This window comes from Haliotis asinina, chromosome 1 (assembly GCF_037392515.1).
Source record: "Haliotis asinina isolate JCU_RB_2024 chromosome 1, JCU_Hal_asi_v2, whole genome shotgun sequence".
Lineage (NCBI taxonomy): Eukaryota > Metazoa > Mollusca > Gastropoda > Lepetellida > Haliotidae > Haliotis > Haliotis asinina.
Window position 1 is genome coordinate 103004478 of NC_090280.1, and position 20697 is coordinate 103025174.

The 20697-nt window shown below is 41.3% G+C and overlaps 1 protein-coding gene across 2 annotated transcripts in view; it reads right to left on the minus strand.

Moving 5' to 3' along the window:
• Positions 1 to 20697, minus strand: part of LOC137257367 (LIM/homeobox protein Lhx1-like) — a 56145-nt gene that overhangs the window by 15563 nt on the left and 19885 nt on the right. For both annotated transcript variants that reach the window (XM_067794706.1, XM_067794697.1), the window contains exon 4: positions 8034 to 8202. In XM_067794706.1, the coding sequence (XP_067650807.1) occupies positions 8034 to 8202 (169 nt within the window). The remainder of the gene's footprint in view (positions 1 to 8033; positions 8203 to 20697) is intronic.

Below are 20697 nucleotides of genomic sequence, written 5' to 3' on the forward strand. Positions count from 1 at the left end.
TTTGGCATCCTCCCCTCCCATCCCCCAAAGCCTTGGGGTAAAGTCTGTAGATCCCTTGCCCACGGAATGACGAAGGGCGGGACTGGGAACCCACCAAAAAGAGATGCCAATCTCGTTGATGAGGGGGAGGGGTGTATGACGTCACTAAAACTACCCTGGCCCGATTGCACCCCCTCCCTCTCCATGGGGTATCGTCAGCAATTCTACCCAAGTATACTCGCCGACGAGGGAGGGGATCAGCAACAGCCCCAACACTAGAACACGTCACTAAAAGTACCCTCATGCGAGATCTACCCTCGCCTATGTGCCCCTCCCCTCTCCTGTCTCTTGGATAATGTCAACAGATCTACCCTCGCCCCTCGCCTATGTACCCCTCCCTTATCCTGTCTCTGGGAGTAATGTCAACATATCTACACTCGCCTCTCACCCATGTGTGCCTCTCCCCTCTCCTGTCTCTTGGGTAATGTCAACAGATCTACCCTCGCCTCTCGCCTATGTACCCCTCCCCTCTCCCGTCTGTGGGAGTAATGGCAACAGATCTACCCTCGCCCATGTGTCCCTCCCCTCTACAGTCTCTAGGGGTAAGGTCAACAGGTCTACCATTGCCCATGTGTCCCTCCCCTCTACAGTCCCTGGGGGGTAATGTCAAAGGATCTACCCGTCCTTCCACATGTGACTCCTAGAATCTGGGTAGAGGTTTAGTCTTTGTCTGTGTGAGCTGGAACCCCGATGTGCCTGTGACAAGTTAGCCAGGCCCAAGTGAAAGACGAGCCACTCAGGGCCACATTAATCATATTCCTCCATCCGTGGACAACAGGCTGCCGCTTGTTCCTTGTCGATGCTACACAACACAATGTACAGAGACAAATCACAAATTTCGTGTCGGTGAACTGACTGCCCGCAAGTTGACACCATCTCTTAATGGACGTAGATAAATAACAACATATCGCTGAGCTCAATATCGGAAACATATTGTGAAGCTCGGGCCTGCTGAGTGTCCATTTACACTAAAAAGAAAAACATCCTCATAAAACGATACCTTGTCACATGCAAGGCTGTGATGAACTCTTCATTTAATTTTATCTCATTAAGGAAAACAGGACACCCGAGGGAACCAAAGTCATACTGTCACAGATTAAACTAGCACGTCCGTTTAATTAAACTCTATCCATATGCGATCAAAACTTTAATCAACACAGTTATCAGTTCAGTCATATTGATAATACTTCCTCTGGGTCAGAGTGACATTTGAACAAACGCTAAAATTCCAAACAATTCTTAAATTCTATTGAGAAAAGTCATGATTTTCCTATAATACAAAGTAACAATAGCGACAATGACCCGGTGCGAAGAGTAAACATCCCCGCCATACAAAAGTCCTAGGATAATATGCCACGGGCAATATTTGCCCATCCCATGCCGATAGCTATTAGATTACATAAGCAACTCCAAGTGTCATTTCTACCGGGTCTCACTAAAGAATGCTCATTCCGGAAAGTGCAGTCAAGCACGAATGTGATTGGTCAGCTAGTGACCGGTGTCACGGAGTTAAGTGATTGACATTATTTCATTGGCTAACAATTAACATGTTGATCGGATTTTACTCCATTATTTTACTATCTGGAGCTTGACGACTGTTTAATGGATATCAGATTATACTATAGGTGATCTTGTTAATTACAAGAGAAACATTCAGACATCCCTATTCAGTTTCAAACCTTTAGAATGAATAGAAATAGCACATTTCAGAGTTTTTTCAATCAAATGAACATATTCAGTTTTCGTCATTTTCAAAGAGACTTAAACAGCTTCTGTTAAAGCGCCCATCAACCCAGCAGAGCTTGTGTTGTTCGACAGGAGTCTTTTCAGCAATATGTATATGATGACAGATTATCCCTCATTTATAACACTCGTAACATATTATTTATGTACAAAATAAAACCCTAAACCGCCATACCACCTACATGGGTAACAGTTTTAGTAGGAAGCTGATTTCTTTCTGAAAAAATATTCATCGCCATTCCTTCAGACACGTGTTTTCAAATGGTCCCACTTTTCGTGACACGACTTACAAAACAACCTCGATTTGTAGGTGGTTGAGAAATAAAGACTACTTTAAAACTAGGACTCCCACCACTGGTGTCACTAACATTAAACGACATCTCCTACGTTGGCGCGTTAAACATAATCGTTTGAAATGCAATAAAAGTATAAAAGCATACATCGCAACGACTAAACGACACAGAAGGTGTTATATAACATTTCATCCCATTCTTCGTTGGGAATCACTCGTCGGAACGGGGGTTCCGTATTCAAATAAGAATTATGCTTCATATTTGAGCATATGTATGGGCATCACAACACGTATAGAAGCTGACAACATTTCACTAAAATCAACGAGGTGATTTCGGCAGCAGTTTAAAGCTTAACGTTGCAGGGTGTTTCGTTAACTGCCCACCCGTCAGTCCGGAAAATAGGCAAACAACATTGCCGTCATCAACGCTCGTAAATCATCACCATCTTCAGCCCGTATCTTCATCCCATGATGTAAATTTAATTCCTTTTCTCCTTGGCAAACACCCGCGTAAGTGTCAGTGTGGGTAGAAGTGGAGTCTACTGTAGACGATGTTCCACGTGTCAAGCTCTGCTCATGCAAGCCCAAAGTCGACGCCACTGCTCACCTGACAAATAGTTGACTATAGTCAACCGGCGTTCCGGAACGTTGTGATTAGTATTTTATAGCATACCTCCCCGGCCGAATGTGACGTCATACCGAGAAGGTTGCCGTTCAAGTCGTTGATGGTGGCGAGGCTTGTTACCAGTCACATAGCTGCATTGTTATCACTCCATTAAACAGGAAATGGTGAGAGCGTTCTCAAGTCTTATAGAAATTAAAAGATATTTTTATCAACTCCGACTTGTACAGCTTCAAAGAACCTTATACCGCCGGTAACAGAATTTCGACATAAGGCCATTCATAAGTTGTGGATATGAAAGCAGTCCGTCCTGTGAGTCGTGGTTATAAAAACACTATCTTACAACATCGACAAACATATCGCTTCAAAGCGACAATCGTATTGCTTTTGCTCCCGAACAATAGCTAGGGTATAGGAATTTGGGAAGGAGCCTGGCAAGACATTTCTTTACGATCAAACGAAACAGGTAGATGGGTCGAGGTTGAGATGCAGCCTGAGGATAGAGCGTCGGGTGGATGGACGAGCTCCAGCTCCAGGTCGCTCGAGTGTTTAACAGTCACTCGGTTATGTTAAATCATAAGGGGAACACATATCAATCTTATCCACCGTGAAAAAATCCGTATTTATGCACATATGATCTTTGATCTGGCAAAATGGGGATCTGCAAGGATAGAATATCTAATGTGTTAACAAACACATCACCGAAGCGCTGCACCATTAGGGCCACTTGACTGTGTGGGTTGATAGTCATGTTATCATGGGGGACGGTTGTGTACATACTGCAAGTGTTTGGATAGACATCTAGCGCAGTATATCATATATATGTACGCGTGAGTGTATGTTTGTATGTTATCTGTATACATGCTATTACAAGATATCTAAGAAATGTTTGAGAAAGAGGCATATTTAAATGTCTACATCTGTATTAATATGAAGTTTATAAACTATAAATGTCATATAGCGCCATGCATGATTCTGTGTGAACAAATCAGCAAGTTTTTCGTCTTAAAAACTCTTTAATAAATGGATGCATAATCAAATTTACATAGATATGTTATTATCAGTAGTGTTGTTATTTTCATTATTGCTATTTATGCAGATGACATGTGATATGAACAAATGTGACATGAATGGGAACATGCTGTGGTATAACAGTGTTTGTGTATAAGTCGGTGTGTTACCCTTCTGTAACCTGGGTTATTTGTGAACCCCCGCTTACCACCTGATGATCATGTTATTTACTAAATCTTGTTTACCATTCATTTTTAACACGCCGAGATCACAGTGCACCTGAGTTTAGATACAACTGAAAATAATTACTTTGGAGTGAGATCGATAACTGATCATTAAGCCCAGAGGAATGGAAGCAGGTCTTGTCACAATCAGCTGGAGCCGGTTTGTCAATATTGCCGGGCTGCTTTTGTTGTGCGGTGACGATTTTTTCGGTTTTGAAATTTTACCGTGAAGAAAGTCGGCGAGAATAACAACAGCTCCCTGCATGGCGCTGGCAAAATGCGCCGAAGAATATGTGCTTGATAAAATGTTGGGTTGAATCGTCCATTGCATGCTGGGCGACAACCAGACCACATTGAGATGTTTTCAAAAGACGAACGCCCGTTCGCCCACTAGCACGCACCTGTATGTGGGGTACAAACCAAATGTCTTCTCTCTCTCCCCCTCCCTGGGGAGGGTCAGAACGCCTAGGCCCCCCTCCCGCAAACTAACCTTTGTTCCGCTCCAAAGGTGGTATGGAAGTCTTAGCGGCTTGGCGCAATCTAAGCAAGAACCAAACTACCCTACAATGCCTCTATTGTAAATCCCTTACAAAGCAAGGATGGTTGTGTAGGCCGTATATTGAAGACGTTGAACGCTCTTACTATGGACAATAAGGAAAACACTGAAATCAGCTTACAAACTAAACACAAAATTGTATCATATATACTAGACTAAGCATCGGATCCTAAATCCAACGCCTATCCTTTGTCCCAACGCGGCGGAATCCTCTCAGATATTCGCGGTTAGTCTTGAGACCCCAGTCCCTTTAATATCGTCAGTGTGTCGAGGGGCGACCCTAAGAACGCCCTCTCAGCCTGACACTTGTCCGTATTGACAGACATTTGTAAGGACGATGTACCCTCTCTCATTGTCACCCCTGAACGATAATTGCCGATAACAGAAAGCAATGAACCCCGGTATGCTCAAAACTAGTCTATGCTACTGCAGTAACTCAACAGGCTATGAAAATGTATCGAAATAATATCGATGTCGATTTACTGACAAGATATTTCTGAGTGTATATTTCAAGCATAAAATCGGAATACCAGTGCAGCGTACATGAACTGTCGCACAAACATCCTCTACATAGTATGCGTCTCCAGTTGTGCACCTTCACACATTTTTAGTTTCATTGATGAGACTTGTATATTCTTTCTGAACGAAGGTTTTCCAGTAAACGTATTCGCTCCTGATATACACTTCTTACTTTGATGTATTTGATATAATAAACACAGGCACGTGTTAGAACTTTACCTCTGTCACCAGATTAATCGCGATTATGTGAAAATCTGCTTTTCAATTAATTTGGGGGGATTTTCTCGAAAGAGTATATTTTGCACGTTTCTCAAAAGAAATGAAAATTGAAGAATCGTTCGAAAAAATATATATTCCGTTACAAAAACAACAAATAATATGATAGCATATGAATTTTCATACCACATGTGTACAGTCCGATGGACTGACTACAATCCCCGACTTGAATATCTCGATAGCAATGTTCTGTTTTCACACAACCTGTATTAATAATTCACATTTCCGCTAGGCGTTAGGAAAACTTGTAGTTTTTTCACAAATCGCTTACGGCATCACCACAAACAGAAAACAATCTGGAAACGTTATCATAAATATTTAATAAAACGTATTTATTGCTTGCAAACGCATATTTGATTTGTAAAAATGGCATTAGCATACAATGTCACAATATGTCAGATAAAATCATAATTTTCAACAATAACCCTAATCCTGACTTTGAGAAAACTATTTCAAAACAAGATGTTCCTCTCTATCACTTGTAGGAAAACAAGTATCGTCCTTGATGGTATTTATTTGCAATTCGAGCACTACTCTGTCATGTAATATGTTGTCATATATGTGTTACCCAAAAAATACAAATATAGATATTTTATAAAAAAAATAGGAAAGAAAGAAAAAAAAACAGAATATAAAACGGCAGCCGTTACTTATTTCAGTTTGAAGGATGTGATGATATATTTTTCCTATAAAGCACACGTTTCTCTAAATCCAGAATATAAATTAATTGTTGCTATGAGAACCATTCAACCGATAGCCCTACTTACATTATTGTTACCTTAATAATTAATTAAACGTTTGGAAATATAATGTTTGTGTAAATGTGTTATAGAGCATGTGTCTGCGACTAGATCCAGTGTATTTTCTAGTAAATATTTGTTTAGCGAATAAAAATTCGTTGCTAAGCAACGATGTTACTTATTAATCAGAGCTAACATTCACTGTCATACGTGACATATCAGCTAATATTGCTCATTAATGATTGTTATTTTTGCGTGTATCATCTGATCCGGTCTTATATTGATAAATGTGGTTTTGATGCGCTCTTTTGCGCCAAAAATAAGTGTGTATGGAGTTGTCATTCTTATGTATTTTAAGAGAATGCTATGATATAAGCTACTGCGAAAACTCAAAACTTTCTCGAAAGAATCATAAATTTGTCATTTGCTTCATCGAGCACATGCAGCCAAGCTTGATTAATATTTTGGGAAAATATTTAAAATTCAAAAGACAGAAATATGCAAATTTGCTTTCAGAACAATTCTGAAGTAACTCCTTTTATCCGGCAGTAAAACCAAGTCGGTTGAAAGACGCACGTGACCAATCACACGTCAAAAAGGAGAAAAGATAGGGTACAAACTTTGCATTTGCAATAAACTTGGCTTAAAAGTTTTCATTAGAAGTTAATGAAATTATAATGGGTGTTATTTTGAATAGTCTCTTTGAAGCCACTTCCGCTCAATTGGGGGTGCATCGTTCGTGGAGCCCACCCCAGCGAAAACCTGTGATAAGTGCAGTTTAATTCCTTCCTCCCAACATATTCCCTGATAATAAATTTTAAACAGTCACAAAATATGAATAATATCGTCGTAAACATTGCTTGTTACATAGCCGACTGCTTGGGTTACACATCGTGCCGACATGTTTGCTGATTGGGCCGAGATATTTTCCAGTTGCTTACCAGTAGGAGCATTAGGTAAACATTTCAATAATTTCGTTGAAATTAGAACAATGTAATATTCAAACCGCTTCCCATACTACTTGTAGACACCCACGTGTTACAGCTGAACATGAACTTAAGTATTTCCGATCCGAACTATGTAGACGATACCTCTATAGTGAAATTATGATGTCATTTTTAACGTTACACCCTGATATTTTGTACCGCCATAACAATATTTTTTAATGAAATATCGTATATCAGACATTTCAAGAAAAGGTAATTGAAATCAACACGTTTCCAGCAAAAGTATATTTCGTTCCGCGTCGCAAAGGTTGTAATTTTTTCAGAAGTGTATTATATGTCTAAAATTAAAGATTTATTGAAAATGCATCAACAATTCTCACAAATTTGCAATAGTATCGTTAGTCTCAAACTCATTTCAAATCCATGTCTATGAGAATTTCACTCCGTGAGAGAGCCTCAAGAGAATTCAAATAAATGTGAACAATAGTCATACGTTCCTCATATATATTTTTATTGCCAATGCAGAGTTAATCCAATTTTTGTAGGTAACAACAGCTTTCACAATATGCAACTTCATATCGCAAATATCAGTCTTTTCAACAGGTTCCCCTGTGTAAATTCAGCGATATTTCCATAGTCCTGTCAACATTTCACGATATACAACATATGGACAAATTCATAAATACACAGAAGTAATATGTACACCATGTTAAGTTGGACACAGATATGCACTGAGACATTATGCTAAAACATAAACTGAGGCACCATCCTGATAATTTCTTCAGACGTAAACATTTCACAGAATGTCAAGTAAAAATGCAATGTCAAAAAACAACTGCGTCCCAGTCGACTAGTCCATGCAGCAGTCACGCATCACATCACATAGGTTTCATCCGGGTACCCACCGTACCCCCCAAATCCCCCCTGATTCCAAACCATTTCGGAATGGTTGGAATATTCGTTATAGTCATTATGACTGTATTCCATGGGGTCGAAGTCGGGCTGGACGTACTCGGGGTGGTCGAGGTACATGTAATTATCCATAGGGTCCGCAGGGTGCCTACCTGACATATAGCCGAATCCCGGGGCCCCTAGCATATCCGGACTGTCTGCCATGTCCTCGCCGGGACGTAAACGCATCCGCCGCGGATTACGGAAGAAATGCCGCCTTGCACCCAGGGCGCTCAACTGTTTCATGCGCCGTTCCTTTGACCGCCGGTTCTGGAACCAAACCTGAAAGAAAAACATAGAAATTACTCATCTTGCCTATTACATATAACGTCTAACAGAGACACCTACAGGTGATCTTTAGTTCAAAATATATAAAGATATTACAGAGAAATGATACAGAGAAATGATAGTTTTCATATATGAACATATATATTATTTGAGATATATATTTACAAACTCCTTAATAAAAATATTAATATGTGCGTGCGTGTGTGTATTCCTTCTATGAATTATCCGAACATGCTTATAAAATGTTATGATTTCTATCCAAGGTTAGAGAATTGACACATCTTATTTCGATGAAAACTACTCAATAATAATTTGCCATCATGAAAACGCATTCAAGGATCTCGTAAGTAAACTTCTGCATGACTGAATAATACAGCGATTAGATCGTTAACACTATATTCCTAAACAAATACATTTAATTTGATTTGTTGGTTAAGTCAGCTTCGGAAAGTTATATGCTGGAAGTCAGAAAATCCGTAATTGTTCGAAATGCTAAAAAACATCTTTTGTTCATGTCATAGTATTGTGTATGTGGCTGACGGAGAAACAAATGTACAATCCACATGGAAGGAAATCCACACACATTAAACCATGCGTGATGTTCATTACGTCGAACCGTGCGTAATCTATAATACTTGACGACTCTAACCATGTCCGTTTCATGTATCAACAAGATGTATTTACATAAGGAAGATATGATTTAACGAATTACTAAAATAAATACAATTGATTTTTGATGTTGATCTAAGGAACCTATGGAGAGAGAGGGCAGGGGTAAAATCGACAGAGACGTGCTGCGTCCCGCTAGAAATGCGACCCGCGTTCAGAAGTCTAGGTGGAAGAGGAGTTGCCCAAACAAATGAGACAAAATTAAAGAAAAACAGCATGATCCCTGAGAAAATAAGCCTCTGTAGTGGCGTTATCCAGGTACTCAGGACTGTCCACTCGACGTCACAGTCTTTGGAAACGTTGTTGTAATTGGCGTGTAACTATCCGAACACAGCTCAACTCATGTGACAAAGCAACAGCCATGCAGGTGCTACAGCCTGGAACTGACTGTCTCCACTGGGTAATATCAAACCCCATGTTAAGTTTATCTCGGAAGGATTACGGAGGAGCCCTCTTAGGTGCAGAGTTAATTATTAAACGCAATCGCCCTCTTGCCATGAATTTACCAATGCAGCAACAGGTGTTTTAATGGTGTCAAACAGTTGGGAAGGGACTCCCATACAATTGTGATTCATAGTTCTTATGTCAAATGTAAAAAGTCATCATACGAAAATTCGGAACTAGGTGTAATAATAATAAATAAGTCAGTACCGTGTACGTTGAAGACTAAATATTTCCCAGTACCGTGTACGTTGAAGACTAAATATTTCCCTTCATATTAAACGTTAAGTTGGGATATACTTAATGTCATAACCATTTCGAGTTAGCATTCTTTCAAACCCAAAGTGTCAGATCGCCAAGTCTCGGAAACAGCCTTAAATACACTAACTCATAACAGTTATTTTTTAAAATGAAAAACTCTGCTAAATGCATTTCGTCGTATCTACATGCTGTAGACTTTTCTAAGCAAATTTAGTAATTACTGTCACACTAGATTGTGCTGATCCGTGAGTGTAATACACTAGCGAAAGCTGGATTACTTGCCCAGTCTCACGCTTCGGGAGACACAAGGAGCATGAATGATCGTTTGTGAATAATATAATATAAAGACCTATTCCAAAGTTATTTGATCTAAATGTCCATAAAAGTCTTGACAATGCATCTATAAACCTTCTCACGTCAATTGACCATAATCGTGTCGGCATCCCCGTCCCGTTTGTTCCAATATCAACTTGGTAACAATGGGAGCTGATATTCTCACATCTTCTCCCACTGTTATTATCTTTCGACCCCCCGTTCCTTTCTCGCGCTACCCTCTCGTCCCCTACTCGACACACCGTGTCCCCTCCACATCTACTTGTCCCCACCCCTTTCCCTCTCATCCGATCTTGACCATACATCTGCCCCTCAACAATTGTCCGTCCACCCTTAGACACTGAACAGCAAAGACTCATTGACAAAGAACCCGTCAGCGTTCTTATCGCTGACCGTCAATGCTACCTCCAAATCAGAAGAGCACCCCTGACCCGAGCAGTCCCGATTGTACAGGTTTCATAGTCTCTGTCCTCCAAACGTATGTATTATAACACGAGGATATAGGACCGAGGATATATGTCCCGATTCCAAGATAACTGAAAATTTCGGGGTAATTTTCCCATCTCTCATTCCACCCTTGGGACAAGAACACGTCAGCCTGCTGGTTCGCCAAATTGCCTCTCTGGAACTGTGCAAGATGAACCGACTCCTAATTACACGTAAAGGGCAGGCGCAGACTTCACGGTTTGGTTTAGGAATGTTCTTCCAATGTAATTACAGTCCGACCAAGTAGAAGCATGGCAGTTACCGCATATGTTGCAGCAGAGTCAGGTTTTCTGGCGTCTCCACGACTGTAGGTGTCCCCTGCCACCACGACCACGAAACTGAGACAGGACTCACAGGCTTATCACGAGGAAGAGACCAGAGGAGACAGTTTAACGGTGATTGTAATATCCAAAGTCTATCATTACACCGTTACCCGGTGTCATCTAGGCCGGCCCTTTCACGCACAACCACTGCCAATTACAGGTCCTTTCAACAGTTAAACTGCTGAATTGCCCGCTACAAAACAGTTGACTTCCCGTTCAAACCATCCTCAGTCAGGACCTTACCGAAGTCCATTTAGGACAGGACAATCAGGGATGACTACAGACTGGACCAGTGATGAAGCAAAACGTATCTGATCTAGACTCAGTACCCGGGATTTGTCGATCCTGCTCACAAAGCATCTGTGATTCCAAATCTTTTGTAATACCTCTGAATTGAATGTTTATGGGCGAGGAAATTTGTTGCCCTATGTTTACGAACCCTGGATGCCATAACCGCGAATTACCGTGCCATGTTGGCATAGATGCCCACCTGACCGTGTAATGAAGGAAGGTTTAAATATCAAATAAATGTGATTCTTAGACAAAAGGCTCTCTAAAGATGAGAGGAAGGGGTTTATCAGAGCAGCTATTGGTGTCTATTTGTCTAAAGACAGTTATCCTGCAATTCCCGATCAATTATTGAGTTCCCCTCCCACGACAGACTACCAACTGGATCTTTAAAGTGTCATGCAACGCCGTCACGTGCGGAATGGGCTCCTGACGAGGCCATCAATTCACAATACAAATTTGCCTTTTCTTTGCAGTCATCTCGAGTTACCAACATGCAACACTGACCAGGTCTATCCTAGGGGCCATGTTGGCTCCGTTTCATAGCCGAGACCTGTTTCCACAGAGCTAATCCCAAGAATAACATATTTACACTCTCTCCGCCTATTGTCGCAGTTTCTCAGATAGAATTTCCTTGCGATTCTCTCTGCGAGAGAGAGCAGCTGAATTGGCTTAGGCCTTGAACCAAACACGCGATTGTCGTGCCGCTACCTTTGTTACTCGCTCAGCTTTCTACAGTTGAAGAAAAATGGGAAAGGGTGTCCCTACACCACGGAACGTTCCCTAGGGCGTCTCCACGGGAACAAACCTCCACTAGTGCTTGTGTGAGTTGAGGTTATAGAATGGCTCCACCGCGGAATTATTTCTGCCTGGCAATGCCTTTGGGGTGTTTGTTCAGTGAGCTACCCACTACGAACCCCTTTTGCAAGCCCTTGTCTTAAATCAGGCCTACACTAGGCGACAGTTGCAGCGCTTGGCAAAATATTAAACAGCTAATCAGTAAAATTAGCGCGACCCCCCCTCCCCCTCCCCAATGCGTGTGCCCCTTCCCGGTATAGGCTTCAACTAGCAGTAGGGTAGCAGAATCTAACGATAAACGTTGGTTTAAGAATTCTAAATCGCATTGAAGACCTTTTAACATCATGAGCTGGTTATGAACGATTGCTTTGATCTACACAGTCCCGGAGTGCTAATGTCCCGCTAGCAAATAAAACCCTCTGTCTTTAATAGGTGATACGTTTTGGCTGTTTTAAACAAACATCGGGACAACAGTATGATTATATTGAATATCAATACACCGCGAAATGGGGTTTAACACTGATATCAATACAGATTTAACACCGGGGTTGGAACTTAAACTGCAGGGCAGCACCAGTACATTAATATATACCACACATTGGTTGGTTGATAGTAGAGCGATATGGCAATTTACTGTTACACAGGAAGAGTATAACTGTCACATGACTAACGTATTTCTATTCAGATTTAAATGAAATATTCACAGTATATCTAAATATGATAAGAATATTTACTTGTTGACAAGGATTTACTGTTGATAGGAATACACACCTTCAAATAGAGGTACAAACAATAGCTCTTTATTTTCAGGAAATAGATACATATTATAGAATTCACACACGGGGAATTCACAAACTTGCAGTTTGTTGTCACTGTTTGGCATGGCGTTTTTCTGTGACAGACACGCAAAAAGTATTTATACACTGTAATTCATTAAATTCAAATTATATATATGGCGGGGGTGATCATGTTAAACAAGCTGGATTAGACGCACGGCGCGATCCACCCAGTGAGTGACGGTAGATACACTCCCCACGGTAGGTGGCGGGTGTCGGCACCACTGTGAGGGACGCCTGTCTACTGCTGCAGCATGAGGGGGTCTTTGAATGTACCACAGTGATGAAGAGAACCATCTCGCTTCCTCTTTGAACATCAAAGCTTCAAATTGAAAACGACACATAACAAAGATAGCCCTTTACCACCGTCACTGTTCTCGGCTTGGAGTAGCCGAACTCAAGATCCAGTTGTTTAATTTGGGATGTGAAGGTACATTATTTGCTGAGATCGTGTGTGGCAGTCTGGCTCGGTTTTCGGGGTCGTTTTACCCCTGTGTTCACATCTCTCACCCCCTGTCGGGATCCACAATGGTCCCTGGGGAGACACAGGGGGAGGGATGGGGTTTCTCAATGTGCCAATAGACCCAAGCTCGGTGGGGAAGATTTCCCGTGCATGGGGTGGCTGTAGATGTCGCTTGTATCTCTCTGTTTTATTCTTTACAGACTAGCAACGTGTTACACTCTGTATGACAGTATCCAACATGTCCTCTTGAATTTCATTTCTCCCTGCGTAACATTCTCAAAATTTATAAAAGATTCATCATCTGTTCGAGATATCATGTTCGTTACCTGACACGTTTAAATCTTTAATGTCTGTCTGAACGTACACAACCGATGTGTAAAACAGCAATAAAATTATCATATATAGTATATGCACATTTTATGAATATAACTCCACGATGCCTAATTCTGTGTCTCTCTCTAACAGGACTAATATGATTTATAGTTAATCTAAATTTAAAAGATGTTCCTGTTTCAACACGTACTCCTTGTTCGTTAAACCATTCCAGTTGGCGGACAGCATCTCGACGTGATTTCAAGGAGTGCCTCTACCGAAGAAACATCTCCTCCCCTGTATTTATGTTATGGTTTCGTATCCCAAAAGGTGAAACCTTATTCGCATCTTGCAGCCGTGGCTAGGAGAAGTATTGCATGCGTGAAGGGCTAGCAACGCTCGGCGTAGGATTACAAAACAAAGACAAGTGGGAGACCCATGATTCCAGGCACTTCTCTTTGAGGGGGGCTGAGATCAAAGATGGAGGGAATATATCTGGCGATAACACCGTGTGAGCGGTGACAGAGCATGAGGAGGGGGAGCAGGAGGGAGCGTTCGAGTTGAAAAGGTGAGGAAATCCCGAGAACAAGGGGCAAAGTAGTTCCAGCGGAAGAATGAAAGTATCTGAAGATGTGTGACGCTTCAAAGAGAAATCTGACCCTGTTTCACATGGCAAAGTGTTCACATGGGATTTGTACACATGTCTTTGCAGCAATATTGGGAAATAGTCAAGCCTCTTGACGTTGTTCCGCCGTGACCTACTTCGGCGAAATAGGTCAGTGTTGACGTTTTTTGTTCCGCTGGAACATCAAGCTAATGTTTGATGTTATGGCTAGCTAAATCAAGATATCAAATTACTCAAAACGAAAACGTTTTTTTTAAAATATGAACCTGTTTGATTTTTTACACCCTTTTATTTATTTTTACACGGTCTGAGAACGCTTACGTCACGGGCCAGACATGGCAGTTATCATACACGGAATATTCAAGGGGCGATCTTAGGGGAAATGCAAAAATTCTCCTTCCCCCTCCCGTCTTAGATCTTGGGGATTAACTAACTGCCTTGACGGATCACGGTCCTGCTCACAAACACCAGCTTAAGACACATTCATATTCAGTACGACAGACGCTTGCCGGCGTCGGGCAAGCGGACTCAGATGCTGGGAATTAAGTGTCCTAAATGCTTCAGTTACTGCTGAAATGAGAACTAGAGACCCTGGGGACCAAAGCGCGCGGTCTCAGCTTCCACGCGAGTGGGACCAGTAGCGTTAGAAAACCATTTATTAACGATCTCGCGGCTCTGGCCGAACCGTCGGCAAACGTTGTGGCAATGTTATGCCTGGAAACCAAATCAGCCGGCCATTACGCTTCAAACTTGCCAATTCTGTTACCTACGTGTTTGTAGTTTGTTGACGAACGGCAATTCTATTATAGAGGTTCTGTCGTCGCCTTTCAAAGGGGAATGGCTGTAATTGATAGACAAATGCGCACGCGTATGGCGATTTACTCCTCTACGCCGGAAAACCCTCCGCCTAAGTAGTTCTGTGTTGGTAATTTTACCACACAAGAGAAATCAACTGCTTTTTAATTGCGAATTGCCTTAAAGAGACTGACACACTGTTCTACTCAGAAAACATAGGCAGTCCGTTCGATTGTGCATTAGATAACACTCGTCCGGTGCAGCCAATCAATACTCCATCACCACTTCAAACAACGTTCTGATTGGAAATATGCAAATGAGCCTCTGCTCTTTAAGAAGTGTTAAAACGAAAATAGAAAAGGAAAGAGCTTTAAGGTTTTAAGACACCTTGGCGGCATCTCAATTTAAAACAGTCTTTGGACATTACTAAACTTCACCTATTCGAAACCAGGATAATTGCTGTTAGAAAATCTGAGAAAAAGATACTAATGTGGACGTTTTTAGGGTCTCGACCGCTTCAAATCCAATTCTCGTGTTTGAGTTATAAATAAAATTGACATCAAGTACAACGCCATTTATACTGGAAATAATGTGGTGAACAATTCGCTAACATCTGACAACCTCTCGTTAAGGTCATCCGCTGATAAAGTAGAGAGACATGGTATTATTTCAAAATATAGGAATAATTTTCACATTTGGCTACGCTGCAAGACGTTCATCAGAAACCTTAGCAATGAAAATATCATGATTAATACGGAAAACAATGGTAACTGACATGATGGCAAGTCACAACCGGATCTGGAAACCGAATAAGACACGGTCTTGTAAACAGGCCGTTAGTGGATAGGAGAGAGCAAGAAATGGCGGGAAAGGTCGAAGATGTCGTCTGTTCGGCACGCTCAAGTCTCATGTTGCATAGCCGATGATGGATCTTGTATCTAGCCTTTGTCCGGGAGGCAGCCACGGGAATCGTGTTCTAACACATTTTCCAAAAAATATTTTTGTTCAATGACCCCTCAAGAGAATTTAAGGCGACATCGAACCGAGGCAATTTGAAAAACAAAGATGGCGGCCGCCTACAAGCAGATATGCTCCGATGGACTTTCAGTCTTTCATCATGCGATATGACGATTGGAGAACAGTGACTGTGATGGAATAATAGAAGAACCAGGAAATATTATTCAGGAAAATATTTCAAAGTCGGTGAAATTTACATGATGATGCATTCTGCTCGTTTCTATGACACCAAGTTCAACTAAAGCCGAAAAAAATTGTATATTTTTCTAATTGCATTTATATTGCATTAATTATAGTTTCCTCCGTTCAGGCTGATCTTGCCACTTTAATGAAATCTCTTGAATAGGTTCAGTTCCATCAATATTTTACCTTATCCCGTGCCAGCCCTTCAAACTCTCGACTCAAAAGAGAAAACATTGATTTATTTGAAGGCCAAAAGGTCAACAACGTCAATTCTTGTTTCTCCACAGACGAAAAAACACGTCTATTTGAAAGGAACCCCTCTAGCGGTGACCAGCGCGATCAGAGAGAAGACACTAAAATGCGATTTCCCTCCCAAGGGCATGCGGGGATCGAACCCGTACGAGACTGACAGTCTCACGTCAACTCGGCTCGAACGCCGCAGGGAAGAATCTAATCGAATCTCTACAATTCCCTGGGAAGGGGGGATAACCCAACTATGTTCGTGATTCGTTGTTGAAAACGAGTCATTATTTTGGAATCTGTGTCAACGCTGAAGTACTTGACTGGAAATTCGCTTCCAACTGAAGCAAAGCAGTCAGCAACTCTGTTTCTGTAATATTTGTATGGACATTGGTCAGTAATAAAACATGTGACATTTCCGAATGACGTCAAAGACAACCAAAAAACATATTTCTTGAGGGCAAAACATTAGGAAATATTTTATTTTCAAAATAGGAGTTTCGACACAGAATGTCAGCTACTTTAAAGATGACAGACTGTCAGGTCCAAGGGGTGTCATCCGTTCCAGTGTTGCCATGGCGACTAAAGTATGACCGTTGTCTCGAGGGGAATAATTCGATTTTTCGCTGGGTGGTTCCAACAGTCAGATTCGTCCGTCCCGCTTACAAGGCAACAGACAGACATTGTCCTTTCATTAGCAAACACACAGCGGTCTCTCAATGACAACCTCAAGCTAACAATACATTCATGAAGTGGAGGATCCCCATGTGACGTGCACCAGTAGGACCGGGTCGGAGAAGTCCATTGCCCAAGTCACTGTTACCAGAGCGATCCCTCCAACACAGTTAGACAACAACCTGGAGCCCGGAGCCACATCACAGATCCTACCAAACACTGTCACCGTGTGACAGCTCAGTTCCATTTGTATATTCCTACCTAATAGGAATCTATGTAATATTCACAATTACAGCTTTGAAGATAACTATCGGCTGTAACAAGGTACTTTGTAAGATGATGACACGTGGCACATTTGAACGTCGGTCACTGTTACTGCGAACACTTCGCATAATACGACGTCACTACAACCGCTTCGTGCTTGGAGGAAAAATATTTCAGATTCTCCTCCTACAAAGCTGAATGAGTGAAAGGAAGATCCCTTCCTCAAGACACCACTTGCAACAGTGACGAGGTGTGGGGCTACCCAACACCCTCTCCAACTGTCAACCAGCTTAGGGTTGCTGGTATTTTAATACCCCTGGTAGAGTGAGGGACACCAAATATTGAACATCTCTACTTCGTACTGGGTTGCGAATCCGTTAAACGATTCTGTAACGCCGAATACCTACGACAAAAGATGGAACGCTGAGAGCGAATCGCCTCGACTGTAGGCCCCCTTCCCTTTTCATCAAGTCATGCACATGCGTTGGAAGAGACCGAAGCTCTCCCACAGCTGTGACCACGGGACTGCCTGGATTATAACACGTTTCCGCTTTGCAGAAGGAAAGGTTTATAGAAACCAATCTCTGTTTAAAAATGTTGAAGCGTGTGTTAGTGTTGGGAGCTTTGAAGCAAGAACGGGACTTCAGGCCTGGGGTGTTAGACAATGACCAGGGGCAATTTGATAGGATATATACAACAGCCCTTGGGTGCATATGTCACATTTGCCTCATGCACGGGATTCGGCACGGACTGCGCGTAACGCACGTGCAAAGCGTGAAGTTACGTTGACGTTGGTTGGAGTCTACATGCCCATCCAGCGTTGTGAATCTTGCCGTACAACAACACAGACATACTCGCCCACATTCTGAAAAGGACATCAAAGAACCGTGACTGGAATACACAGTGCTTCCATCGCCGTTCCGGGTCGTTCGGAAACCTAGGTCTGATCTACACATACTCTACCTGGCAAACTAAATATATCTGTTTGTTTCTACAGGTACCCATGCGGCGTATGGATACTGTGCGCAGTCGTACGCATGCCTTAAATGGGTCTAGATGTCGTAAACAAGTTCGGCATGTCGAATAAAGATATTGGGTCCATGCTGTCAGAATTCAAGCGTGTCGGAACTGATTTACTGTTGGCCTGGCTGGCTTTCACTGGTGCATGGATTGTGTTTTCGGAGTCATTGTGAGAAACGGTTCACTTGCATTCAGGACAGTTTCAATAATACATATTCTACATAGAAATAATTCATGTAATTATAAAACGGATATGGTCTATTTTAAACGAGATGTTTCACTATGCTCAGCCATCATTAATAACGCCAGCAAGAACTTCATAAACGATTGATAAATCTGCCAAAGTTTTTTTAACACAATAGACGTAATCAGACATGTCCGTGAACGCTACCGTCAGATTGACATTCAAAGCACTTTCACATTTAATCCAACAAAGGAATAATAGTGAATAATTTAAAAAATCACTATTCCCCGAAAACCTATTCTGCAATGAATACAATAGGCTTCTACTCAATATTTAAAGAAATGGAATTGACTGTACAAGCAATAAACAAACGATCGCCACACCTCGTCTGATCTTGAGGTGACCCCGGTGCAGGGAGAATAATACAGATCATATCGTTTATTCAACCCGCGGTGACTTGGCTACATTAATAATTTACCTTAATAGTCATGCGTTTGAATCTCCAAGACTTGACATCCAGTTATAATATGTCTCGTTCACTCTGAACACTGGACTTCCCGAATGCGATTTAATGACCTTTATAAACTAGGACCTTCATTAGTGAAGGTATGTTCATTTTGTAAAAACCAATATCTGTAAGATATAGTCGTTCAGAAAATACCATCAGGATGAATGGGACTTGTCATTAGCGGGGAACAGCGATGTAAACAAACCAGATCTTAGGGAAGATACTGTTCACTTCGCTCTGAAGGGCTCCGATCGGAATTCGAAAACTTCCAATTCAAATCAATTAAAGTTTGACACCGTCAGCGCCAGAATCGATGTCCGAAATAAACGCGCATGCGCAAATCAATGCACGTGAAGGAGTCACGTGATTTTCGACATTCACACAAAGCCTCTTCTCAGATTGTTGAGTCTTCGTCAAGTCGGATCAAGTCACTTGAAAATTGAACTTGCATTGGTGGTAATCGTTAGGGAGGAAATAGAAGTGCATGCTCTCACTGGAGTTTTTCAGTTGAGCTTTTGAATCCGAGATTACAACAGGTGTGTTTTACAGTGTGCGACTGGGAGTAAACTCTCCAGATCGATCTAAACATTGCCCATCGATAGCCGAAACAAGCACTACCTTCTCTCAAGTTTTTTTTCACACGAAACCCCCACAATTCTAGCATATTTGACACCATATCATTGATTTTGATAAGAGAATTGGTTTCGCCATCCCTTAAAATGTACTGCTTGTGTTGTATTTATTTTTTTCAAAAAATGCATCACCTAATACTATTAAAGATGTGTCCTTACCATCATGTTCAAATCCTTCCACATTTACCCTCAAATTTAAACAATAACAGCGAATAAAGCGCTACCTAATAATACTGTGATAATCAGCCATATTTATGATTAATTTAAAATTTACAATTATTCACAGATGAGAAAATCACAGTCTTCGAGTTTTAGCTCGAATCAAAGGTTGCCTTACAGTGCAACTATTGCAACAGCTTGCGTGGTATGCTATGATGCGCATATACTGTCGACAGTAAACATAGACGTCATAAACTTGTTTCAACTCCGAGTATATGTGTATGTTGATGTGACTCTTCACCCTTGACAACAGATCTGACGATCATAAAACAGCTGATCAAAGCCTCCATAAATTGATTAGAGTACTAACGCTTTGATATAATTTTATTGTTATTATTTATCTTTTACACACTTAGAGGAACAGACGAGCCTTTATAGTGTTTAAAAGCAAAACAAAACATAGCTGGTGAGGGGTGTAATTCTAAGAAAATAATGCAATAAATTTTTATATAGTTGCCTGGGAAGGTATATTTATAAAGCTTGTTCAACATTCAGTCTAAAATGTGTATCTTTAAGGTACGGAAAGTATGTGTGTCACTCGAGTATGTTTGTTAATTTAATTTGAAGACAGCCCATCACCAAGGTAGTATCATCAGCATCTTTTTTATCATTAAAATCATTTTTTTTAAATAGTTTATTTCAAATTCAAAGTATTTCAAATTCTAAATAACACGTTTCAAATATAAATTCTGACAAGAGAGAGAAACAGAATGTATCAGTACCACTGCTTCCGTGTATTCAGGCTGATCTAAGGGAAATCGATAGCAAAGTGCATGCGTACAATACGCAAACAACATCCGTATTTGTACAGAACTCGTGTACCTATGTCGGTTTGTGTCAACAGAGGACATAGTTTAGAGGTCAGGGGTCATGTTCTGTGTCACGGAGTAAACTGATTGACCCGTCACGTCAGGGTG